We start from the raw sequence: 15,542 nt of genomic DNA on the forward strand, positions 1-15,542 counted from the left end.
GGCGGTTGATGACGTGCTCAATGTTGTTGGTAGTGTCAGAGATCTTGATGGCATTGCCCAGCGGCAGCACCACGTACTTCAGAAAGCCAATCTGGTCAGAGTGAAACAGGTGCCGCCTGCTTCGGTCGCACAGAAGAGTCACCGGCAGCCCAAGTGCTGCTTCCTCCTCGCCCTGGCTGTACAGTTCCTCAGCCAGCCTGAGAGACCACTGGATATGGTCCCGCCACTCTAGCGCCGCATGGCCAATATCAGCCATCTTCAGACACATTTGCATGAGAATCCACTTGTCGGCATCAGTGTTTCGAGGGTCAAATTCAGCCAGGATAGCCCGTTCTGAGAAGTTCTTGACGCTAGCGTAGTGGGCTGCCATGTCAGTGGTCAAAATCATATCTATGATCATTTTCCTCGAATGCTGCATCTGGGAACGCGTCAGCGAGGAGAGGACGTTGGAGTGTTTATTGCTTAGCACACTGAACGTCAGAAACGCATGGTAGTTCTCCAATATCGATGCATCGTTGTAAATCAAAGCTAGAGGCTCCCCAGTGTCAGCGATGAAGTTGTTGGTTCGTCCGAAGTGTCCTGCATCATGCCCTAGGCAGGCGATGATCACAGTTGCGAGGTCAATTTCGGATAGTGCTGACTCCATGTTCAGAAGTCGTATTAAGGAGACGGTCTTATGAGCCACGGCCCCTGCATGTTCGTCGTTATGGTAGGGGTTGTCATTGTAGAGTCGAGACATGGAGTGAAGGAACCTGATAAGAGTACTCTCCTTGCAGGTATTGCTGCTAGTTACCAAGAGTGGCTTCAGCAGGTAGAAGCCAATGAAGGCGAATGGGAATCGTTTTCCATACTTCTCCAGATTGATCACGGACAGATGCCATTTGTAGCCAATATCAGATGCCTCAGCAGCCCGAATATCCAACAGCTGAACGAATTCCCTAGCATCATTCGCAGATCGCGCACTGAAGAATAGGCGGCTTATCAGTTTTTCCACAATGGAGCTCTCAACGATGTCGCTCTTGCGGTCCTTTCGAGCTCGTTTGGTTCTCTCGGAAAGAGAGTCTGCTGAGTGCTGATAGAGGCGGACTCCCACCTATTGTCTCTAGGGCAAGCTGAGGGCGGTCCGCTGGGATACCTGCTGCGTTCTACTTGACCGCCTTTACCTACAGTCCTTCATGACGGCGCCTCGCAGCTCGATGCACGGCATTGGGGATACTTTCGTTGGAGCTGCCGCAATCGGAGGCATAAGCGATGGGGCGTAAGTCACACTTGCAACCTTATGCTTCAACGGTAGGTTGTCGTTCAAAGGAGTGCCATGCCGGTGGTCTGCTGGCTTCAACTCTCTCTTCGCTCGTCTCGACTTCGCTTGCGATTGCATTTTCTGCGTGGAAACCTGACGGTTTTCAGACCTGTCGCTGAGTCAAGCAAGCAACATAAAATTCACCAATTCAGAGATAGTCAAAGAAAGACAACTCTAAAAAGCGCTGTCTCTAGTGCTGATGACTTGGCATGCCACACACACAACGCCGCTCACGCTCAAGAGTCGGATGCATTCGGTTTTTGGTAAGATGGGTTCGACACCACGACACAGTCGCTTACAGCATTTTGTTGACCAGCGCGGGCATCAGATCTTCACGGTTACCCCAGTCACCCCCTCGCATCTCAGCGAAGCCGTGTCTCTTGGCCACGTAGCCACCCTTGGCAGGTCGTAGCTTGAACGGCCACAGGAAGGAGTTCACCTCCTTGAAGTGAGGACCGCAGGTGTACAGCTCGTGGACGATATCCTCAACTCCATGGATTCCGAATTGGCCCAGGTTCTCAGAGACGATAGTGTTATCGGCGATCCTTTCACGGCGCCAGGCGGCCTGCTTGCCAACCTTGGCGTAGCCCCGCTTGTAAACGAGCTTTCTGATCATGTCAACGGTAGGGTAACCGTAGGTCACAAAAGGCTCCACGAGCTTCAGCATGTTACGTGTGGCATCGTTCATCTTGATGAACACGCCGTTGTTGATCTGCCTCAGCCTGAAGAGCTTCAAGACTTGCTTGGGCTTCGGGGCCATTTTTCGTACACCCTTGATCCTGACGCAGAAGATAATCTTGGAGTCGGGAACACGGTAGAAGCAGCCGAGTTCCTTTGCTTCGCGCGACTTCAGGACGCGATCACGCGTCTCCTGCTCGTACTCCTCATCATACTTCAACGTACGAAGACGCAGAGCCTCCTGTCTCACAGCGTGGTCTGCGGCGAGCTGAGCGAGGGTCTGGTTCTTCATGGCCTCAAGCTCTGCGGTTCTCTTGACCTCCAGCTTATAGGCCTCAGTCTCGACGGCACCAGTGGGAAGCTCGGACTTCTGAATGAGGTATCGATCCGCCATCTTTGGTGGGCGGGGTGAAACTCGGCATTTACTGCCGGCCGTTTTGTCCCTGAAAGCGCGAATTTTGGGGCAACCGTCCACTGCCGCCCGAAAGATGTCTCAGTCGCGAATGGAGGAAGACATCATGTCGATGATTCAGTGCAAGTGCCACATTGGCGCTAAGAACCTGGAGAAGAAGATGAGCCAGTACGTCTATGACCGCAACCCTGAGGATGGTACTCACATCCTTCACGTTGCCAAGATCTGGGAGAAGCTTAACTTGGCGGCTCGTATTCTCGTCACCATCGACAACCCCCAGGATATCTGTGTCGTGTCACAGAGACCTTACGGTTCCCGTGCCGTCCTGAAGTTCGCTCACTACACCGGCGCACAGGCAATCGCCGGTCGATGGACTCCTGGCACCCTTACCAACTCCGTCACCAAGAACTTCGTCGAGCCCCGCGTGATGGTTGTGGTTGATCCACGAATCGACAGCCAAGCGGTGAAGGAGTGCTTCTACGCTGGCGTGCCAGTCATCGCGCTTTGCAACACTGATTCTCCTCTGAAGTACGTGGATGTAGCCATTCCCTGCAACAACAAGTCCGGTCATTCAATTGGGCTAATCTTCTGGATGCTTGCTCGAGAGCTCCTCTACCTGCGTGGACGCCTTCCTCGTGACCAACCCTGGGGTGAAATGCCTGACTTGTTCTTCTACAAGGACCCTACGGAAGTCGAGGCCAAGGTTGGCGAGGGAGAGATGGTTGATGGCGTCGGTGAGGTTGAGGATTGGGCCGCCGGTGGTGAGGAGTTCCCAAGCAAGTACTGATGTGTCTGTTCATTAGCGATGGAACACCTTTTAGTGCGGTAACACTTTCTTTAGAAGCACTTGCTGTTACCATTCAGTATTCAGTGGCACCTTCGTTCAGTTGTGTTAAGACGAAGACTTTCTTGCGTTCAAACGCGTTCTATAACACGTTTATCGTTCCTTCCATTACGTCATTCCTTCCTAACTGTCTCCTCAACAATCATTCCTTCTACCTCAACAAATCACAACTATGATTTTAAAGCTTTCCAATTATATACTTAATGTGGAGACACCGGTTTAAAACTTTGAAAATGGAAGTTAATATGGAAGACATCACTGTGCAGATTCGATGGGGAACGTCTCATCAGTCAAATGTCTGATGTACTCTCCAATGGCGTAGGCTTCTGCAGGTGACTGAGTAGAAGCGACAACCAAGCGCCCGAGGGCGGAAGGGAACCCCTCCTCTCTGCAACAAACTTCATCTCCAACCATCAAATTTCCCTCGACGCTCTTGACGGACGGCATCGTCTTCATGATATCCTCCAAGAAGATTCTGCTGTCCGCCTTAACAACTCCCGACCTCGCCGTGAAATACTCATGACTGCAGGACCATGCTAGTTGCCTGGTGATAGGGCGAGGCGGGATGCCACATGTCACGAAAAGTGACTCGACCCCCAGATCCACGCCTGTCGCTGCAACGTGCATGTACCTCACACCGCCGCCACCCATACGAGCATTTAACTCTATGAGGCAGGCACCGAGAACAGGGTCGAACTTAAGCTCGATGTGAAACGCGCCTTGTGTAAGGCCAAAAGCCTCACAGCACTTAATGGCCATCACTTTCAGTGCCTCGATCTGCTCCTCAGGAAGCTGTGATGGGCAGTTGTGACCGAACTCAGTCAAGTAGGGCTCAACCAATGGCCAGTCATCGCTCACCATGATGTATTGCACCACTCCATCATCCATTACAACGTCGCAGTCCACTTCAGGACCCGATACAAATCCCTCCAGAATGAGTGCATGCAGATCCTCGGCAGTCTGAGAAACATTGGCCTCGCAGTCCTCGAACAGCAGGCCCATTAGATACCCAGACTCATAACACTGCTGCGACTCCGTAATTGCTTTGCGGAAACTTGAAAGCAAGGTCTTCTTGTCGTGTACAATGTAGACACCCAAGGAGGCCGCTCCAGAGACGGGTTTCAATACGCACGGGAAGCCCACACGCTCGCTAGCAATCAGCAGCTCTTCCTCCGTGGCTACTCGCGCGTGGGGGGGCGTGGCTAGTCCTGCAGCCTCCAAAGCGTCACGGGTGGCCTTCTTATCGTGTGCAATGTCCACCGACGCAACAGAGCTACAGGGCATGTTAAAGTGCGCACAGATACGAGAGTGGAGGGTCACTGAGTCGTCCCAGAGAGTGAATATCCCTCGAAAAACCGTACCAGACGACTCCACATACTCCTGAATGGCGGCGACGCATTCGGCGACCATGGAAGGTCTAGGAGTCATGTCCACGTCTAGGAAGGCCTCCACGATTTCCCGGCCAGTAAGAAAGTCGGAAGTGGAAGACTTGCTATCCAGCAAAACGAAACGCACGCCGTACTGAGACTGCAGTTGTCTGTAATGCTCGCACTTGTTCAGCGATCCGCCGCATACAATCAGGAACACCGAGTCCTTGAGAAGCGATTCCCTGTAGGCCTGGCCCGCTTCCGACCGTTCAAATGCTATAGGCATCAAATCAGATGGGGCGAAAGGCTTGAAATACTGCACTGCAGAGAACTCGCTGCCGCATGTAGAGGGAGTCGCTGGCTCATCCACTACTTTGGAGAAGGCAGCAGCTGAAGTAGTGCAGGCGATCATTGTGAAACACTTGGATAATGACTTTTACCTCACAATGTCGAAAACCTGCATGATTTCGTGGGGTCAAGCTGTGAGCGAACGAGATCTCGACTTTTAAATACAGTGCAGTGGAATCCGCCGTACTACTGGTTTTAAAAGGACACTCTGTGAACAGCAGGGAGGTTCGAGGTTAATTTAGGTCTGTGTGAGCATGGAGTCATCATCTTCTGCTGAATATGTCCCTGTGCTTTGTACACACCACCCGTCATTTCATCCGACTGGAAGTTATGGTGAATGATTTGGATCGATTGCGAAAAGGATTGTAAATCTTAACGTCAAGGATGAAAAAGTCGTAAAACGGCAACAGTTGTTGAAACAGCAGTTGTGGGAGCTTACGCTTTAAACATTAGTTCCGTCATCATGTTCTCATGTCTCGAAGGAAGACGATAGTTTTGAAGTTTCTTCAACTCTATCCCTTAACAGGGATATCCTGCCGATTTATGTGAACATGCTTCCCATTTTACCACCCGTCTTGAAACACGGACAAAGGAGTGTAAGGATGTTGCGGGTTGTTCCATTGAATTGAGTAGCATTCGTGTCTGAACAAGACTGACTCTCTTTTTTAAGATCATTAGCAATATTCATCACGGTAGGGGAACAAACCCCATTCCGTCGGTAAATTCGTCAATCATTGAGTCGACATATCAGAAATGTAACCACACAACATGATTAGGTAACCATGTGCATTGATTTCTTTAATTGCAGCTACTTGTTCGAGGTCCTGGGGACCCATCCCCTCTTTTAAAATAGCTCTGGCTTCGATGTAAACACTGGAGTTGGGTTTCAGATCTTAGCCTGGAAGAAATCGGTAGTGGGCTGCACCCAGATCGCTGTATCCCCCTTGTGTTAGCATGCGAGGTGTATACAATGCATGCTTCAACGTGAAGCCTCATCAGTGCGACGAACCGTGCCCACAGGGGGTGGTCGAGAAAGCTAGAAATGCCAGATGGTTCAGGTGGTTCTGAGAACCGATTTGTTCTTTTGAAAACCTTCCGTTCAGTGTACTTACCACCAAGATCTGCACTAATTGGAGATGAACGATGCCATCCATCACTGGCAATCATAAGTCTCCTTTATGGAACACGTACACTCACAGCTCAAGTCGCACACCCGCTTGCAGCGCTACAAGCCGCACTTTTTCTTCCTCGTCTGCAGTGGCGAAAAGCATCACTGTTCCGCGGTTACCGAACCGGCCCGTTCGGCCAGACCGGTGCAGGAACGTCTCCTTGTCCTGTGCTACGTCGGCATGCAAAACGAGATCCACCTCGACGAGGTCCAGACCGCGAGCAAGTAAGTCCGAGCAGACGACGACACGGAACTCACCCCGGCGAACGCGGCTGAGTGCCGCTTGGCGCAAGCTCTGGCTCATCTGGCTGGTTATGGCCACTGACGGCACACCGGCAACCCGCAGTCTGTCGGACAGTTCGCCTCCCCAGTTGTTGTAGTTTGTGAAAATCACAGCCTGGCGATAGGATATTGAGTCAAGCACGCTCAGAGCGCTGCTGAGTTTGGCGTCCTTGACCATCGTCCAGTCAGGATCGCCCGTTTGGGATGCGGGGATCTTAACTAGGTGGTAGGAGATAGACTGGAGTGTGGGCACGTCAAGTGATGGCATACGACCAAGAAGTGCGGTACCCGTCTCTTCGGCCTCGCGCAAGTTTCGCATTTGGGGCGTTTCCCTTTGTGAGGGGATCTGTGCCGTGTCCTCAGCTCTATTAAAGTAAGAGCTACACAAGAAAACTCTATGGATCGTCCGTAACTCAGCGACCTCCCTGGACAGATCCACAGCCGGCACGTCGAACAAACCGACGTTCCAGTAGGCTTTGCGGTGAGCCACGCAAGGCACGAGCTCCGCATCGGCAAGGTCGACATCTACCACCGCCGCCTCCAACCTTGACAGCACTGGGGGGTCGAAAGTAGCCGACATAGCAAGAATCTGAGTGGAGTTGCAACCGAACCGGGCGATGACGTCTTTCGACTGCTGTGTGAAGTTTTCTGTGAATAGCCGATCTGCTTCATCAAAGCAGAGGAGTTTGAGGAGCTCTCTCGGTGGAGGCCACCAGACGTCCTTCACACGGGACGCTTTGGAGTTGTGGTTAACCGCTGACAGCAATCGTCCAGGAGTTGAGACCACCAGATGAGGGCGAATGGTCTTCAATCCACTGAGAGAGGCTTGAACCAGGCTACCACCTTGTAAATCCAGAACTCGGATCTGCTCGTCATCCGTCAGATAACGCACCAGGTATCCTACTTCCTCGGTGACCTGTCCTACCAGCTCTCTAGTCGGCACCACGATAATGCCTTGCAACGCCTGCACCCCAGCCCATCCCGACATCAGGGCTCGTTTTCGGTCGGCGACCCGTGCCTTCAACCAATCCGCGTCGCACACTAATTCTTTCGGATCAGTGCGCTGCGCCCCAGACCCGACTCTGAACGCCCTCAGGGCGGCCCATGAGAACCGATACTGAGGGTCCACCCGTGAGATACTGCACAAAGCCATCGCTATGGTTTTGCCAGTGCCGCTTTTGGACTGCACCAAAAGGCTATGCCCCGCCAGCCCATGTAGCAGCGTGGTCCTTTGCACATCCGTTGGAGGTGGCAGCAGTCTCCGTGTGGAAGGAGATCCTTCTTCTACAAATTCGTACATCTGAGGAGCGAGTTTTTCGGCCAACGCCTCTAGTACAGCTTCTTGCAAAGGAAAGATTGAAAACTGGGATCGATCGTCATAACCAGGAACGTCCGAGCTCTTGTGCATCAACTGCCACCTTTCTCCTTGGTCATTCATTCGAAAAGCACCTTTTTGTGTCGGACCACAGCCATGATTCGAAATCTGTCAATGGAATCTCTGTGTGTGGATGCAGTGCAAAAGCTTCGGCAAGACATCACCACGCAGCTGGAGGTGATAGAAACCGACGTGACGTTCACAGCGGAGGGTGTAGCAGCCGCCGCCATATTCCGCTCCGTCGCACTGCCGTCGTTGCCCTACGGACTGCTATTTCAGATTCCTGTCGTGGAGTCTCCAGCCTTCACCAAGGTGCCTTTGCTGGCCCTCAACTCTGATGGGTCTTCAGTTGGTGATCTATGGGCTCGCTGGTGCCTCAGTCTCAGTCGAGCCGTAAGTCGGAAGGCCCTGGTCGGCATAGCCTCACTTTCGCCGATGCTGCCCTATCTGGTACTACATCGATTGGAGTCGCTGATGCAGTCAGTCCAGGATGAGAGTTTAGACGCCCTTATCGACTCAACCATTGTAGAGGTAGTAGGCGTCCTTCCAGCACTGACAGGCAACCCTCTGTTCCCTCCCGAGTCTCTGATCCAACATGTATATGAACTGGGCGTGGCCTGCTTGGTACTAGTCAGGCAGGAGGAGATTCGAGGCGTACCCTACGCCCTGAATGTGTTGTGGAGACTAATACTCTCATGCCTCAAGGTGTCGATGAGATCGAAGGAGCTTAATCAACCCCTCGCTCAGAACGTGAAGAGTGCATGTCTCGATCTCATGAAAGAAGGCATCGACGATGACGGGTTCCTCCGCTTCGTTATCACGAGGCTTCTGAACGCACAGAGGTACATGGGGTCCGTCCGATTGACGCTCAAAGAGCTGTGGACCGTTCCGATCCTACGTCTAATGAGGAAAAGACCTACGTTCGCAAGCGTCCCTCGACTTGAGCTCTTGCTGGCCTCCGCACTTGAGGAGTCAGTTTCGTGGCCTGAGTTGCTCAGTCGCGTGGGACCGCTCGAGCCGTCGGACATCCAGACGGCGAAGGCCGTGTACACGACAGTGCTTTGTCGGTCGTCGTCCTTGCCCGTGATCGCTTTGGCCATACATAACGGCTTCACCGAAGCTGCAGTGGTGAGCCGATTCGTAGATATTCTGGCGGTCTACCCCGAGGCCTGCAAGCCACTAACACCGTCCCTGCTGCGCCTCGCGTCCAGCACCGAGTTGTCGGTCGCCATGGCGCACCTGGTAGCCACACAAAACCCTCTCCCCGGCCATTTAACCGTATTCCGTACTCTTCTGTACCTGACACTGTCACACTCGTCAGAGCCAGCAGACGCCGGGATGGCTCAGGTGTCTGACTTCTACGGCCCTCCTGCCAATCAGTGAGCTGGGAACTGCCCGATGATCCAGTGCATTAATGTCCCAGCTTCAAGAGACTATGAGCCCCGCGTTCAGAGACGAGTACCTGAGCTTTCTCCATTGCACCCTCGACACGCTGACCAAATCATTGGATGACATACCATATCTGGGAGGCCTCTGGCGACGCAGCCTCGACGTTCCCACGGACGCATTGCGCCTCCCTTCATCGGAGGCGTGCGTCGTAGTACCAGTAAGCTTCCACCCTACTCCCGTTATCGTCCAACGAACGGAGGCCTTGCTCCTCTCACTTCTCGAGCTCTCAGCGACGCAGTGTGAATTGGACCTGCCTGCGAGTTGGACGGAGATCCCGTTGACGTGTCTTCTGTTGAAAATCGCTGTGGCACTGGCCGCAGGAGGAGCGCCACAGGTAGTGCAGCGGCTCTGGGATGATCTGAAGGCCTGTTCAGAACACTACCTCACTTCCCCTGTATTCCGATCCGCCTGCCCTGACGCTACCCCTCGTCTGCGCGCCTTACTGACTACATTGTTGGCAGCGAGTCCGGATCTTTCGCAAGGGTCACTGAATGCCCGACTGCAAGAGACAGATGTGCAGAGGTGATGATGACAAGGGACAGATGTGCAGAGGCGATGATGACTGCAAGGGACAGATGTGCAGAGGTGATGATGACTACAAGGGACAGATGTGCAGATGTGCAGAGGTGATGATGACTTCAAGGGACAGAAGTGCAGAGGTGATGATGACTACAAGGGACAGATGTGCAGAGGTGATGATGAGCAGATGTGCAGAGGTGATGATGACTGCAATGGACAGAAGTGAAGAGGTGATATGACAGTTGGATGTAAAATGAGATTGGGTGATGCGAGACTCGAACTCGCGACCTCGGGATTATGAGACCCACGCGCTAACCGACTGCGCCAATCACCCACAGAGTTCGACATGGTTTCAACAGACTGCTTGGTTGTGTGTCTGGTAAGGCTCTGGTTGGCTGACACACAACTTCGTGTTGACCTCAGGGAAATGTATGCGCAGACGTTCCGATTGGAGCGGGCCTCCCACGAACTACTTTAGAACGGGGTAACAGCGAACACCGCAGGGTGACACACCCACCCAGAACAGCTTGCTTATCCCTAGCAAAGTAGCATCCGACGGACATCCGAAGGAGACACCACACTCAGAATCTACGTCAATGTAGATCATTGCAAAGTCAACAGGAATGCAAAGAATGTAGCAATGTAGTTCATTGTATCGCAAACCACCACTAATGGTGACTCGTGGTTGATACCACGGACACACGGCGAGCCATCTGACCGTTGTACTGCTCCACGTTAAACATGTCCTTGCGTCTGAGCCGGTTTTCAATAGCCTTGGGATCGTTGTCGATATTCAGATGGAAGTTCTTTGCCGACACAGCTAGCTCCTCGTACTCGCACATAGATGGGTACGCATGTGCTGTTACCGCCTCGATCTCCTGAATAAATTTATCTGCTTGTGTCTGGGCCTCAGCACTCATGATCTCGCTAGGAACGGGTACCTCAATGAAACGCGGCGCGTAAATGGGGACGGGTACTCGATCATACCTAGGGACAATCTGCGGCAAGTGGAATTCCTGAGTCGTAATGCTCTCAACCGCCACTGGCACTACACGCTCGATTTCCTGAATGACCTCGACGTCAACATGGTGAGGAACGGGGACGTCCACGTATCTAGGCACCGGAACCTCCTTGATTACGATTTCCTCACGGACCTCAGGGACCTCGACAGTCTTATGTACGGCATACTCCCGGTACTCCACTTGAGGCACTTCAACGATCTTCTCCACTCGGTTGATGCGTGGTACGTAGTTCACAACCTCCTGGTACTCCACCCTCTCCACCTCGCGGATCTTTTCTTGAACGATCTTCTCGGGAACCTCAATGATGTTCTCAACGTATTCGTACTCAGGGACCTCGACAACCGTTTCTTGAATTATCGGTTTGGCCACTTCGATGATACGTTCGCGCACGGTTTGGACTTCCTCCACAATTTCTTCGCGGATAATCTTTTCGGGAACGACGATAACCTTCTCCACGATCTCCTCAATAATCTTCTTAGTCGGTACCCGCATCTCGTGCTCCACAATTCGCTCACCCAGCACGCGAGTCTCGCCTTCAATCGTCCTGGTCTCGAGCGTACGCGGTTGACCCTCAACTCGGCGGATAGGCGTTGTTGACCGAACAGTGCTGTGCTGCATGGAGGAGGCTCCCGTATACTGCCGCATGGGAGTCGTGGTCCTGTGTTCGGTGGTCCTTTGCTCAGAGGTGTACTGCCGCATGGGAGTGGTCGTCCTCTGCTCGCTGTACTGCCGAGCGGCGGAGTATTGCCTTGCTTGGCTCTGATGGTGTTGGGTCACAGTGTGGGTGTTGCTCATCGGTAGTGATTATGTGTAATTTCACAGTTGACAGTAGGTAGCGCATGTCTAAACCCAGTGGGACGCATTCCGTAGGAAATACACTACATCACCACACCACACAACGCGGCTATAAACGTGCCTGAGACCAAGGCAGAAACCACAGGCTTCAGTGATTTGAAGCTTGTGGGCTCTCGGCTGGTCGGTATCAACGATTCCAGCCGTAGGATTTCGGAGCGCGCAACTTCCAGTTCGGAGCGCGCAACTTCCAGTTCGAGGAGCTGACTGTTGCAAACACGGGACTTTGGAGTAGGCTCCTGCCGACGCACCGACTTCTGCAGCAAGGCCACCTGCTTGGTTAATTTCAGGCGGGAGGAAGACTCCTGTTCCAGTAAACACTTCAGGCCGTCACGTTCAGATTCCGCACGATGACGTGCGATTTTGGCAGCGGTCAGAGAATCCTCATGGAAGCGGAACTCCTTACGCCATTCTGCCTCGATTTCTTGTCGCTGCAGCTTCAACGACGCTACCTCCCTTTGGAGTCGCTCGGAGGCGCACTGCTGTGCAGATAGCTCCTTGCGCATGTCTGGGGCACGGTCCAGCTGCTGTCTCAAACTCATAATGGCACTCTCATGTTCCGTGGCAGATGCCAAGGCTTTCTGCTGTGTGATGCCTGTCGGTACCTCACTGCTTCCATCGCTGCTATGGTCTCCTGAAAGAATTTCTTGGCGTCTTCAAGAGTTTTCTCGGCGGCGTCCGTACTGGGGTTGTCGTTACCCTCGCAGGAGTCAGAGGTACATGCCCTTGTCTCCGTGACCTCCTTCAGCTGGAAATTGTGCGCTTTCAGCTCCGTGATGACGTCCTGCAGCTCAGCTGCGGTGGCGCCCATTTCCTCCAACTTCTCATCAACAGCCTGCTTTTCAGTGGATGCCCGAGTCAACTGCAGGCGGAGTTCCACGGATTCCTCCTTCGCACGAGCTACCTCTGCCTCTAGGCCTTCATTCTTCATGTCGCGCTGCAGCGACTCCGCAGACAACAGACGCAACTGCGACTCGAGCTCCGCTATATCATCGTAAAGACCCTGTGCTTCGGCCTCAGCTGGCACACACACACGCTCCTTCTGCAGCTCGGTCTTAAGCTGGGCGAGCTCAGAACGTAAACGCTGGCATTCCTCTTGCGCACTGTCTCTCTGTCGCAATGCCGCATGGGCTCGGTTCTTCGTGACATCCACCTCGTTGCGCGCCTCCTCCAGCTCGACCGATAGAGCAGCCATCCTCGCGTCCTGGTCCTTCAGTTTGGAGGCGTCGCCTTCGTTGCCTGGGAGGGGCTGGTTTTCGGTAGTAGAAAGCTTTTCCTGCAGATCTGCGATCTGGTCGCTCTTCTTGGTTACAGCAAGACTGAGGCTTGTCACCTGAATCGTAAGACTCTGATTGACCGCCTGCAGTTTTTCTGTCTCCTGACGGGTCTCCAAATCGCTACTGGATCGCCTTAGGAGGGCGTTCGCCAAATCCGTCTTCGTCCTCTCCAGCTCCTCCGAGAGTGCTGACGCCTGCTTCAGCTCGCCCTGCAGCTTCTCTACATCAGAGGCCAACGTTGCCATTTGCTGCTCGTGGTCTTGGCACTTCGATATCTCGCTTTCGCGCTGCTGCTGCGCCAACTCCGCTTTCAATTCGTCGAGACGCATGGCCAAATAGTCGTTCTCGTGCGTAAGCTTCTCTATGTCGTGGTCTTGTTGAACCGTTTTCAGAGAATCCAATTCCGTCTCAAGGTCTTGAATTCTAATATCCCTGAGCTTCAGTTCACCTCGCAGGCTACACACACTCTGCAAAGGATAACCGCCAGTGATCTAGCCGCCAACTGCGACTCGAATATTATGATTTACTAAGAGGCCTGTAAATCCTAGCACAACATATTGCTCACCTGAGAATTCCCCAGATCCTCCAGACGGTTTTGAAGAGCTCGGTTCTCCAGCCGGAGGCGATCGGCGTCGGCCAGCTGTGCAGCGGAGCGGGCCTGCAGGGCTGCTCGCTCCTCTTCAGCGTGCCTTTGCGCTTCTTGTGCACGAGATCTTTCAACCAGGAGGTCAGCAGCAAAACTCACCTGCTTCTGCTCCAGCTCCTTCTTTAACCTCTCCAGATCCGTATGAGCTAGTTCCCTAGCAGCCGCCGAATCTCCTGCGGCTAAACGCAGCTGGTTGGCTTCAGCGCTGATTGCGGCGCGTTGGTTGCGAATGAGCGTAATCTGTGCAGTTAAGGCGGTAGCCCTCTCTGACAGCTCCACGTTCTTGGCCCGTAGAAACATCGCCTCCTGCTCATAGACCTCCTTCGCAGCGGCCTCCTCCGCCAGCGCTTCCTTGTACTCGTTCATGTTGTCTGCGGGTGCTGGCTGCTTGAGTATCTCTGTCAACTCAGCCATTCGTTGGACGAGCTGTTCACGACTTGCCGTCTCACCCGAAAAAAATGTGGACTGTGACGGGATGACGAGGGATGAGCAAATGTTAGGCTTACTGTTAAGCTAGGTCGTCGCTCAGGCATTGAATTGATAATTTATGGTCATTTAAGGGGCCAAGGCTTGGCTTCAGTACCAGCATTATAATGTGTTCGTTCAAAATGCGTGTCGTTCGGCCACAAATTGCACCAAATACGAGGACACCACATGACGGCATGTGCGTGTTGTTGCAATCGAGACCCTGTGTTATGGGGAGGGGACGTGCCGGCACACGAACCATCCCAAACGAAATTTTTCAGAAACAAGGTGCTCAAACGTAGGAGGGCCACCAGATTCTCATTCAGGGGCGTTACCTGAGGCCTCGTTCTTCACGGTGGTACTGCGGCTGCTTCCCTTGTCTGTGCACATGCTGCTGGTGTGTGGATTTCTGAGGGTGTTTTTCCTGCTACGAGACGGGGAAATTTCGCCAATGAAGCTGCTGCTGGGCTCAACGCTTGCACCCGTCCTCGAAAGCCTCGCCGCCCTAAAGTCGCATCCAATAGGCTCGTCACTGTGTGGCGTCGCCCGTTGGGAAGCCTGCTACCTTCTCGTGGTGCTGGCCTCGCCTGTGGTTCGACAGCTTGCACAAAGTATAGCGGTGGACACATTGTGGGTTATCAGCCTGTTGTGCTTGCTGGTCTACGGAGTCCTGGGGTTTTGTCAAGGCCATATAATCCCGTGGGAAGTCTTCAGCGAAGAAGAAACTTCCAGCATTCCCGAAACCAACAACACGACGCCTCTAGTCGTCGTCTCCTGCATCCTGCTGTGCTCTCAGGTGAGAAGTAGAGTCGAGCATAATGCAGCTAGAGCTGGCTAAGTCAGCAGCATTATTGGTTTTCGGCAACGCACTTTTCCTCAACAGCTCAAGGGCGGTTGGCCTGATGAGCGTCGCGTACCCCACGCAAGCGTTAGCCACCTACCTAGCCGCGCTCGTCTTGCTGGTTTCGTATCTCGAACCCTCAGACCGTTCAAGGCTTCTCCAGATCCTGTGGTACCTGCAGCTGGTATGCCCGATACTTTATTACCGCATGCTCCGATACAGGCTTATCGTTGGCGGTCCTTGGGACATTTGGATGCAGCTGGATGGTCATATGTATCGTGATTAGGCAGTCTTTGATTTCATGAACGACTGTGAGGTCTTGTCAATTCAGCACTGCAATGTAAGGGGGCAAATGGGTGTGGGGAATCTCATGTCAGGTTTATCACATTCGTCAGATAGGTTTGCAAATGGGGACTCGATCCGGGATGTCAAGCTCGGCGTCAGAGGACACCACGGAATACACTTCCGAGTGCGCGTCGGAGTACGCAAGTTCGGAAGGGCAGGCGAGTTTCTGTCGTCGTAATAAGGTAAGTTGTTTTATTTTTTACGTCCGAAACAATCCGTTTACAGAAGTGCCTCCTTATTGTTCTTGGACTTCTTGCACTAGGCGGCATCATTGGGGGAATCATCGCGGGTACAGTTGGTGGCTCTGATGTGGATACTTTGGCTATTGACACTGCCGTTGCGAGAACCAGCG

General features: G+C 53.2%; 9 protein-coding genes across 19 annotated transcripts; 3 read left to right on the forward strand and 6 right to left on the reverse strand.

Moving 5' to 3' along the window:
• KVP18_000111 (uncharacterized protein) lies at positions 1–1,378 on the reverse strand (the record flags this gene model as incomplete). 3 transcript variants are annotated; one of them, XM_067950292.1, is made up of 3 exons in its annotated part: positions 1–1,065; positions 1,094–1,138; positions 1,168–1,378. In XM_067950292.1, coding segments are annotated over 3 exons (1,321 nt in total), but the record flags the coding sequence as incomplete, so codon positions are not given. The 3 variants fall into 3 exon arrangements, with proteins under 3 accessions (XP_067807883.1, XP_067807884.1, XP_067807885.1); XM_067950293.1 differs by lacking the exons at positions 1,094–1,138; positions 1,168–1,378 and having other exon boundaries at positions 14–739; XM_067950294.1 differs by lacking the exons at positions 1–1,065; positions 1,094–1,138 and having other exon boundaries at positions 1,160–1,378.
• Positions 1,379–1,595: 217 nt separating this feature from the next.
• KVP18_000106 (uncharacterized protein) lies at positions 1,596–2,372 on the reverse strand (the record flags this gene model as incomplete). Its single annotated transcript, XM_067950230.1, has 1 exon — positions 1,596–2,372. The coding sequence occupies one exon, from the start codon at positions 2,370–2,372 to the stop codon at positions 1,596–1,598; it is 777 nt and encodes a 258-aa protein (XP_067807874.1).
• A 94-nt stretch (positions 2,373–2,466) lies between these two features.
• KVP18_000104 (uncharacterized protein) lies at positions 2,467–3,177 on the forward strand (the record flags this gene model as incomplete). 2 transcript variants are annotated; one of them, XM_067950192.1, is made up of 1 exon in its annotated part: positions 2,467–3,177. In XM_067950192.1, the coding sequence occupies one exon, from the start codon at positions 2,467–2,469 to the stop codon at positions 3,175–3,177; it is 711 nt and encodes a 236-aa protein (XP_067807869.1). The 2 variants fall into 2 exon arrangements, with proteins under 2 accessions (XP_067807869.1, XP_067807870.1); XM_067950193.1 differs by having other exon boundaries at positions 2,482–3,177.
• A 312-nt stretch (positions 3,178–3,489) lies between these two features.
• Positions 3,490–5,013, reverse strand: KVP18_000110 (uncharacterized protein; the record flags this gene model as incomplete). The annotated part of the gene is made up of 1 exon (XM_067950285.1): positions 3,490–5,013. One exon carries the CDS (start codon positions 5,011–5,013, stop codon positions 3,490–3,492), a length of 1,524 nt encoding a protein of 507 aa, XP_067807882.1.
• A 1,129-nt stretch (positions 5,014–6,142) lies between these two features.
• Positions 6,143–7,837, reverse strand: KVP18_000112 (uncharacterized protein; the record flags this gene model as incomplete). 2 transcript variants are annotated; one of them, XM_067950297.1, is made up of 1 exon in its annotated part: positions 6,143–7,837. In XM_067950297.1, one exon carries the CDS (start codon positions 7,835–7,837, stop codon positions 6,143–6,145), a length of 1,695 nt encoding a protein of 564 aa, XP_067807886.1. The 2 variants fall into 2 exon arrangements, with proteins under 2 accessions (XP_067807886.1, XP_067807887.1); XM_067950298.1 differs by having other exon boundaries at positions 6,143–7,807.
• Positions 7,838–7,888: 51 nt separating this feature from the next.
• KVP18_000105 (uncharacterized protein) lies at positions 7,889–9,749 on the forward strand (the record flags this gene model as incomplete). 3 transcript variants are annotated; one of them, XM_067950212.1, is made up of 2 exons in its annotated part: positions 7,889–9,153; positions 9,182–9,749. In XM_067950212.1, the coding sequence occupies 2 exons, from the start codon at positions 7,889–7,891 to the stop codon at positions 9,747–9,749; spliced, it is 1,833 nt and encodes a 610-aa protein (XP_067807871.1). The 3 variants fall into 3 exon arrangements, with proteins under 3 accessions (XP_067807871.1, XP_067807873.1, XP_067807872.1); XM_067950214.1 differs by lacking the exon at positions 9,182–9,749 and having other exon boundaries at positions 7,889–9,157; XM_067950213.1 differs by lacking the exon at positions 7,889–9,153 and having other exon boundaries at positions 9,189–9,749.
• A 661-nt stretch (positions 9,750–10,410) lies between these two features.
• Positions 10,411–11,559, reverse strand: KVP18_000107 (uncharacterized protein; the record flags this gene model as incomplete). Of its 2 annotated transcripts, none has more annotated exons than XM_067950247.1 (1): positions 10,411–11,559. In XM_067950247.1, the coding sequence occupies one exon, from the start codon at positions 11,557–11,559 to the stop codon at positions 10,411–10,413; it is 1,149 nt and encodes a 382-aa protein (XP_067807875.1). The 2 variants fall into 2 exon arrangements, with proteins under 2 accessions (XP_067807875.1, XP_067807876.1); XM_067950248.1 differs by having other exon boundaries at positions 10,411–11,463.
• Positions 11,560–11,642: 83 nt separating this feature from the next.
• On the reverse strand, positions 11,643–14,072 carry KVP18_000109 (uncharacterized protein; the record flags this gene model as incomplete). 3 transcript variants are annotated; one of them, XM_067950275.1, is made up of 4 exons in its annotated part: positions 11,643–12,200; positions 12,227–13,360; positions 13,459–14,004; positions 14,046–14,072. In XM_067950275.1, 4 exons carry the CDS (start codon positions 14,070–14,072, stop codon positions 11,643–11,645), a joined length of 2,265 nt encoding a protein of 754 aa, XP_067807879.1. The 3 variants fall into 3 exon arrangements, with proteins under 3 accessions (XP_067807879.1, XP_067807880.1, XP_067807881.1); XM_067950277.1 differs by lacking the exon at positions 14,046–14,072 and having other exon boundaries at positions 12,155–13,360; positions 13,459–13,953; XM_067950276.1 differs by lacking the exons at positions 12,227–13,360; positions 13,459–14,004; positions 14,046–14,072 and having other exon boundaries at positions 11,643–12,122.
• A 320-nt stretch (positions 14,073–14,392) lies between these two features.
• Positions 14,393–15,131, forward strand: KVP18_000108 (uncharacterized protein; the record flags this gene model as incomplete). 2 transcript variants are annotated; one of them, XM_067950264.1, is made up of 2 exons in its annotated part: positions 14,393–14,800; positions 14,829–15,131. In XM_067950264.1, 2 exons carry the CDS (start codon positions 14,393–14,395, stop codon positions 15,129–15,131), a joined length of 711 nt encoding a protein of 236 aa, XP_067807878.1. The 2 variants fall into 2 exon arrangements, with proteins under 2 accessions (XP_067807878.1, XP_067807877.1); XM_067950263.1 differs by having other exon boundaries at positions 14,393–14,842.
• Positions 15,132–15,542: the final 411 nt, after the last annotated feature.

Source organism: the organism of the source record quoted next (genome assembly GCF_019968955.1).
Source record: "MAG: Porospora cf. gigantea A chromosome Unknown PgA_NODE_537_length_15542_cov_860.464, whole genome shotgun sequence".
Classification (NCBI taxonomy): Eukaryota; Apicomplexa; class Conoidasida; order Eugregarinorida; family Porosporidae; genus Porospora; species Porospora cf. gigantea A.